At 62.4% G+C, this 7,282-nt stretch overlaps 1 protein-coding gene across 1 annotated transcript; it reads right to left on the bottom strand.

Annotated features, from left to right (window-relative positions):
• Positions 1–1,505: 1,505 nt before the first annotated feature.
• Positions 1,506–7,038, bottom strand: LOC128783151 (uncharacterized). The gene is made up of 14 exons (XM_053933753.1): positions 6,505–7,038; positions 6,128–6,192; positions 5,535–5,683; positions 5,065–5,212; positions 4,632–4,819; positions 4,407–4,544; positions 4,017–4,131; positions 3,703–3,843; positions 3,342–3,518; positions 3,053–3,208; positions 2,792–2,893; positions 2,443–2,545; positions 2,114–2,170; positions 1,506–1,824 (listed from the first exon to the last, which is right to left on the bottom strand). The coding sequence occupies exons 1-14, from the start codon at positions 6,623–6,625 to the stop codon at positions 1,625–1,627; spliced, it is 1,860 nt and encodes a 619-aa protein (XP_053789728.1). The 5' UTR covers positions 6,626–7,038; the 3' UTR covers positions 1,506–1,624.
• Positions 7,039–7,282: the final 244 nt, after the last annotated feature.

Raw genomic sequence — 7,282 nt, 5'->3', positions numbered from 1 at the left:
AAGGGAAAACATGCCACCACCCAAAAATTAAACTTGTTCAATAGCTTCTGAAATGAAATCAATCTGGGATGACCCCAAATGCCATTTTTCAGCTTGCTCAAGCTGTAGCTCAGGCCTTTGCTGAACAATTCTCTCCCCCACCTGCCTTTTACTTCCCAACTGCTCCCTCTTTTCCCCCAGTGAGTTCCCAGCACTGTTGCCTTCCTTGATGCGCCTCACCACGAGGAAGGCCAAGCCCCTGGCTTAGGGACTCATCCTGTCACTGGCTGAGGAGCAGCAATGTCTCAGAGGTCTGGTTGGATTTTAGTGGCATTCAGAGCTGCTCTCCAGCCCTCCGCTCTCCTCACTGCTGAGCTCCCACTCCCTTTTCCTTGTCCTTTCAGCAGGGTGAGCTCTGTGAATCCCCTTGGGCCTCCCCACTCTTCCCAGCCCATGCACCCACCTCAGTTAGGCTGAAGCTGCAGCTTCTCTGTCTCCTCTGGCACACCAGTCCAGTCCCCTGTGCGGGGAGCCCCAGCCCCAGAGCGCAGCACCCAACAGTGCCGTCCGGGCTGGAGCAGCTGCCCTGCAGCCCTGGCTTGGCTCTTGGTGGCAAGGGAATGCTCCCTGTTTGCAGCTGTCCCTGCAGGATGGCCCCAGGGCAGAGCCCAGCTCCCACTGCAGCCCTGAAGCTTGGGGCAGACAGTGGTCCCAGAGCTGAGGTTCATGGGGAGCACCCGCAGCTGTGCCTGGCACTCTGTTGCCGTGTGTCACAGTGCAGGCTGCCTTGTACTGGCTGAATGGACCAGCCCCTGCTTTGACTGACAGGGGTGTCGCCCATCACATCTCTCCCAAGGCTGCAGGCATTTCACAGGCCAGAATCTGAAGGGGCGCAGTGAAATTATCCAGACTGGCTTTTTCAAAGGCCCTTAGAAGGAAGGGCTTGAGCACAAACGCTCTCTCTTTGCCCCATGAACATCGGGCTGAGTGGCCTCTTTGGCTCCAACCCACTTTACTTCTCAAGCCAACGTTACCCACTGCCTCCCACATCCCCCCCGTGCCTTCCCACTCCCTTGTCCTGTCAGGGCTTTCGCAGCCCCTCATCTCTTGGTGGCTCCATCCCCTCAGGGTCTCCCTCAGCCCGGCCAACCTGCCCGGCAGCAGCGCCGCAGCCCCACAGGAGCTCCCGAGGAGCCCCATCCAGAGGCACCTCGGAGCCCTCAGCAATGCAGCCAGCAACACACGGGCAGGAGGACACAGATGGCGGTTCCTGCCTGGGACAGGGCTTGTGGCCATCTCCAGGCACCGGTCACACAGGGATCCCTGGAATTCCCGCCCCTGCCCACCGGCTCTGTTGGCAGCACAAAGGCTTCAGCAGAACCACCAAAGGCCAAGGGGCTTCTGGCCATTTTCCCTGCAAGCCTGCACGTGCCTGGGCAGCTTGCTGAGCCCAGGCACCCTTTGCTCCCTCTTCCCCTATGCCCTGCAGAGCCTGGGCAGCAAAAGAAAGATCCTGGGAGTCTGTCTATTAGAACACATCCTATATTTATATCCTAAAGAAAAGCCAAAAGAACGAAAGAACAATCTTGAAGAAATTAAACACTCCTGCTGGCTCAGGTGGCCCCAGCAGACAGAGCCTCTGGGATCAGCACTCTGCACAGCTCCGGCAGCGCAGCCAGCCGAGCCCCAAGAGACGAGGCCGTGTCCTCCATGCCCTGCGGAGCTGATCATGCAGGCTGTCCAAGAGGGAATATCCAGCGCTCTCTACTGCCTGGAGGATGTACAACGTTTGAATTGCCAGGCTTCCAACGGCGACGCTGATGTCATTTGCCGTGCCTTCAAGGGCTGAAAGAGAGAGGAACAGAGCCGTGGTCAGATCCCGGATCTGAGGGGACCCGAGGAGACCTCCCTGCCAGGGCCATCCCAGCCGGCTCCGGCCATGGCCAGCAGGGATAAGGGACAAATGGGATCAGCCCGAAGCTGCTGGCCACGAATCCCCCAGGTGGCCCTGAAATCTCCGTGTGCTCTGCCCACGCCGCCCCTCGTCCGCACAGGGAGCAGAGCCCTGCGCAGCCGGGGCACGGCTTGCAGCTCCCCCGCCAGCCCCCGCTGACAGCCCGCTGCCCTCACTCACCCTCACAGATGAGCTGGAGCTCTTCCTTCTTCCCCCTCAGCTGCCGCCCGGCCATCCCTGCCAACACAGAGCCTGTCACGGCCCAGCGGCACAGCTCCCTGCCAGCGGCGCTGCCAGCCCTGTGGCCACACGGCCTCCTGGCCCGGCAGGGCTCAGCCGGGCCCTTGCCGCACGCTGCCGCCCAAGGGCACGGCTGCGAGAGGGCGGCAGCAGCGCCCAGGCCAGCCGGGGCTCCACCCCGCCGGGCCCGGATGGCGCTGCCGGGGCAGCAGGCGGGGCTGGGGCCGAGCTGCGGCGGGGCGGGGAGGGAGCCCGGGCTCGCGGCTCACCCAGGAACCTGATGGCCGCCTCTCGCAGGGGCTCCTCTGGGCTCTCCAGGTAGGGCATGGCCTGGCGCAGGTGCTCGGCCGCTCTGCTGCTGTCGTCTGCCAGCTGGAGAGAGCGGCAGGAGGGAAGGCTTGGCGCGGGCTCAGCCCCTGGACCGGGCACTCCCTGCGCCCAGCCCCAGCCTCCCCTGCCCGCACCGCCGTGAGCTCGGGCCCACAGGAGCCTGGAGAAGAGCCCGCGCCGCCTCTGGCTGCAGCAGCGGGCAGGGGCACAGCTGCCAGCCCCGCACACTGAGCACCGCGCTCAGGGGGATTCTCCAGCCTGAGGCTGGCACTTCCAGACCATCCTTACCAGGCACTCGGTGAACTTCCACAGCTTCTTCTTCTTCACCACTTTTTCCAGATCCCTCCTCTTGAGGAACTGGGCCACACAAAGCAGCGTTTCCTGAGAAGCCTGGAGAGCAGCAGAGACGCGGAGATGGCCCCACAGCCCAGGGCGCAGGACCTGTGTCCCTGTGCCAAGGCCTGGAGGAGGCTGCAGCCCAGCAGGCGCCAGGGCAGGAGGCAGCTGAGCCGCCTCCCAGGGGGACAGCAGCAGCCCTCGAGTCCTCACCTGTGCCACACGCCCATCCTCATCATGGCAGTGGAAGAAGAGTGGCAGCAGGCTCTGGCGCACGTGTGTCTTCAGGGCCTTTTTGTCCTTTTCCAGTGGAAGAGACAGCAATGTTTGGAAGAGCAGGATGGAGAGCAGCTGCACCTGGCTATTGTCCTGTATGAAAGGAAGAAAAAAAGACCTGAGCATTGGCTGCACGGGGCTCAGCTTGGCTCAGGCCTGGAAATCCACAGGGCACAAAGTGTCCGGGCAGCAGCCAGTGGCTGTGGCTGGAGGCAGCGAGCCTTACGTGGTCAAAGAGTGGCAGGAGCGCCTCAACCAGCCGCAGTGCAATGGAGCTGCCTATCAGCATGTCCTTGTCCCGGGAGATAAAGCTGAGGAGCATGACAGCCATGCTAACTATCTCTCCATCTGCGTCGCACAGGAGCTCCACAAGACTTTCAGTCAGGCTCCCCATTTTTTCACTCTGTGCGGAACACAAGTTTGTGAAACGCCATCCTGCTGCCGCAGGGCCTAGAGGCCAAAGGGCTGTTCCGGGGCACTTGGGCAGCTGAAGCAGGAGGCAGGAGAGCTGGGAGCAGCTGCCCCAGTGCCTAAAGCCCAAGCGACTGCATTCCCGAGCGCAGCCTCAGCCGCTGCCCCCTTCTCACCATCGAGGGATTGTCAATGAGCTTGAGAGGTGCCCTGAGCGCCAGGCGACGCCTGTCCCTGCACTTGCTGTGCAGGTGCCTTGACAAGATTTGCAGGACTCTGTTAGCACTGCCTCCACTCAAGTTCAGGCACTCGAGGACCTGAAAGGCACAGGGCAGTGACAGGGGACCCGGCCGGCAGGAGCCCGGAATCTCACCGGGCTGGGCCCAGGCAGCAGCACAGGGCGCGGGCACCCGTCCCAGGCAGCTGCGGCTACGAGAGGGCAGAGAGCTGGGAGGCAGCTGAGCGAGGCAGCGCTGGCCATCAGGCTCACCTCCACAAGGAAGGCCAGGGCGGGCAGCTCCCAGCGTGGCTCCAGTGTGCTGAGCAGCTGGAGCAGGTAGCGAGCGATCCGGGAGCACAAGGGGATGGAGACACGGGATATCTCCCTGGCAGGAGAAAAAGTAACCAAGACTTTGGGCCGGGGGACAAACCTCTCCCAGGACAGACTGACAGAGGTCTGGTCTTTCCCCAGCATCCTGCAAGGGGCCCTGGGCTATTTGGGAGGCAGCTCCTTGTGAGTACCCTCCTCTGCCAGCCTTTTCCAGTCTGCTTGGCTGTGCCTCGGTGACAAGGCCCTCTGGCCCACGACCACTGGGACTGTGTGGGGCACCCTGGGCACAGAGCACAAATGTCAGAGGCAGCGGGGAGAAGGGGGTCTCACCTGGCCAGCAGACCCACGGCATAGTGGTGGGTGTCAGCACACAGCAGCGTGTCCCAGCCACGCTTGCGTTCCATTGCCAGCACCACATCCTCGTGCTCCATTTGGCAGAGCAGGGACTTCAGGGTCCGCACTGCAAACCTGCGTGCAGAGCAAAGCCCAGCTAACACTGGGAGCACTGGCTCCTGCCCAGGGATGTGGCAGGGACAGAGGAGTGGGATGGAGTACCTGTTGGGGCTGGTGGCAAGGCCGTATTGCTGCTGGCATCCCTTCCAGAAGGTATCGACCTCCTCTGGCATATCCAGAGTGCTGAAGAACACTTGGAAGAGCAGATGCACAAGTAGGTGGGGGAAATACACCGTCACCATCTGTGGGACACAGGGCACCTGGAGGATCTTCCACATCACCACAGTTGCCTGCAAAGGACAAAGCCCCCCGAGACAGCGCTCAGTGCCGAGGTGTCCGTGTGGCAGGGCCCGAGCACGGGAGGGAGAGGCCCGGAGAGACGCAGGGGGAGCAGCGGGCCTGGTGCCCCTGAAGCTGCCCCGAGGCCAGGTTTCAGCCCAGCGCCTGAGGCAGGGAGATGCAGTGGGGCAAGGAGGATGGAGAGCTGCTGGGCAGGTGGCCTTGGGACCAGCAAAGGCCAGTTGCAGAAACTCACAGCCAGGACAAAGACACCCGTTTTGTCCCCATCAGAGGTGAACGTGCTGTGCTCTGGCCAACTCCCCAGCACATCGAGGAGCATCAGCTGCACTGGCTCGGCAGTCCTGGGCGAGCACATGATGCTCTTCCACATGGTGAAAGCAGCTCTGCGGGGTTAGAGCTCTGTCTCAGGGGGGTCTGGGACACAGCAGCGTGGCCTGGGCAGCAGCGGGGACCTGAGCTGGCTGCCGGCTCTGCCTCTGCCCACTGCCCCTCGCCAGCAGCACCCAGGCAGCCCAGGCCTGTGGGGACAGGCCCCTGAGGGGCAGCGAGGGAGCATGGCAGCAGGCTCGGGGGCTGAGGTGCCAGGGCTGGCAAAGGGAGCAGCCAGAGGGCCCTGGGGACTCTCTGTTGGTCAGACACCTGGCACAGGCTGTACAGGCTGATGGGCTGGGGAGCCCTGAGCCCTCTGGGCAGGTGGCCCCATACCTGTCACAGGATGGGGCCACACACAGGAGTGTCATTACTACATCAGCCGGCTGTTCTTCGGTGAGATCCAGGAGGGCCCTGTTCAGCCTCTGCTCAGCAAACTGATTGTCCATGAGCCACTGGTGGATGTACCTCACCATGGCGGGCACCTGGAGAAGGCACGGGGAGACTTGGAAAGCTGCCAGAGGGAGGAATGTCCCCAGCTTCCCCAGAGAAGTGCTTCCCTTCCCACCACACTGCCATGGCCTCAAAGGCTTCCAGTGACCCGCAGGTGGGGCTTGGGAGGCCAAGCAATTCCTGGGAGGATCAAACCCTCAAACCATAGGCTGCTTATTTGCTTTGGATTGCAAAACCCACCCTCTACGAGCATATCCAGCAGGGCAGCACAGGTCTTGGTTTTGAAGGTGTGTGAATATGCTCTGAGCCCTGTGCCCATGATGCTGGTCTCTTCCTCCTGAATCCTCTTGATGAATTTGCAAAGCAGGTGTAGGAGAAGGGCAGGAAGCCAGGGATGTTCCACGGAATGCTCCAAGCGCGGTGCTCGGCTGAGCGGTGACAGCAGGCCCAGCCCAGGTGGGGATGGCTGCAGGTACCTCCACTGTTCTGCGGAAGAGGCCACGGGCGGGGTCCTGCTCTTGTGTGCGGTCCACGGCTGCATCTGGCAAAGAGCGAGCGCAGCCAGAGCTGAGGGGCTGCGGGAGAGGCCGGAGAACACAGCCCAGCCCTGAGCTCCCCAGGCAGGGACAGCCCTGGGATGCCCCAGGGGATGGAGCACGGCCGCTGCGGGGTGTCTGCCCGGCACCTCTTCTGTCCTGTCCGTGGGCATGTCCTCAGGGGATGGGATGGGATGGGATGGGATGGGATGGAACGGGATGGGATGGGATGGGATGGGATGGGATGCCTTGGGATGGGATGCCATGGTGCCAAGCTGGCTGCAGGCACCAACCCTAAGCCCAGCTCTGCCACTCACCCTCCTGTAGAGTCTTGAACCGCACCACCTCTTTGATCTCCACTATTGGGGCAGCTCCAGGGCCTTCTTCCTCCTCCTGCACCCAGGCCAGCTTGGGCCCTCTCAGGGATCTCTGCTCCATGGCAGTCACTGGATTTGAGGCTACTTGCAGGAGAGATGCCTCGGAAAACCTCCGAGTCAGCGAGTCCTGCAGTCGTGCCTGGAAGGCACCTTCAAGAGAGAAGCCTCAGGAAGGCTACAGGACAGCAAGTCCTGCACTCTGGTCTCGAGGGCTCCTGCCACAAGGACAGGAGACTCCTGTCAAGGATTGATTGTGGTCAGGCCTCGAGGGCACCGGTGGCAGGGATGGGAGATGCCTCCAGGGCACCAAGTCCCACGGTCTGCCCTCAAGGGCACCTGCAGAAGAGAAGCCTCAGGAAGGCCACAGGTCAGCAAGTCCTGTGGTCTGGCCTCGAGGTCAGCTGCAGGAATAACGCCTGGGAAAAGCTCCGGGTCAGACACGAACGAGTGCGCTGTGCGGGGGCTCCTCACGGCACCGCTCTGTCCCGTCCTGTCCCGTCGCGTGCTCCAAGCACTCTGGCGTGGTCTTGTCACCGCCAGCTCCTATGTCACCCCGTGTCACAAAGGGCCCTTGGACACGCTGTCCCTTTCCATGACACGGTGACCATGCTGCACCGTGTCACAAAGGGCCCCTGCACACACTGCCCCCTGCCCTGGGGCCGCCCCAGGCCCACCCAAAGTGGCCCAGGTTGGAAGGAATTCCTCACCCCAAGTGTCT

Source organism: Vidua chalybeata, unplaced genomic scaffold (genome assembly GCF_026979565.1).
Source record: "Vidua chalybeata isolate OUT-0048 unplaced genomic scaffold, bVidCha1 merged haplotype W_reject_19, whole genome shotgun sequence".
Lineage (NCBI taxonomy): Eukaryota > Metazoa > Chordata > Aves > Passeriformes > Viduidae > Vidua > Vidua chalybeata.
This window is presented reverse-complemented; position numbering and strand designations above follow the sequence as displayed.

Bases quoted from the DNA above. Each gene is read 5' to 3' on its own strand.
- LOC128783151 (XM_053933753.1), bottom strand. From the start codon at position 6,625: ATGGAGCAGAGATCCCTGAGAGGGCCCAAGCTGGCCTGGGTGCAGGAG. The intron at 4,820-5,064 runs GTGAGTTTCTGC...TGTCCTTTGCAG, and splicing joins CGGGTGTCTTTGTCCTGGCT to GCAACTGTGGTGATGTGGAA. The intron at 2,894-3,052 runs GTGAGGACTCGA...GCTGCTCTCCAG, and splicing joins AGGATGGGCGTGTGGCACAG to GCTTCTCAGGAAACGCTGCT.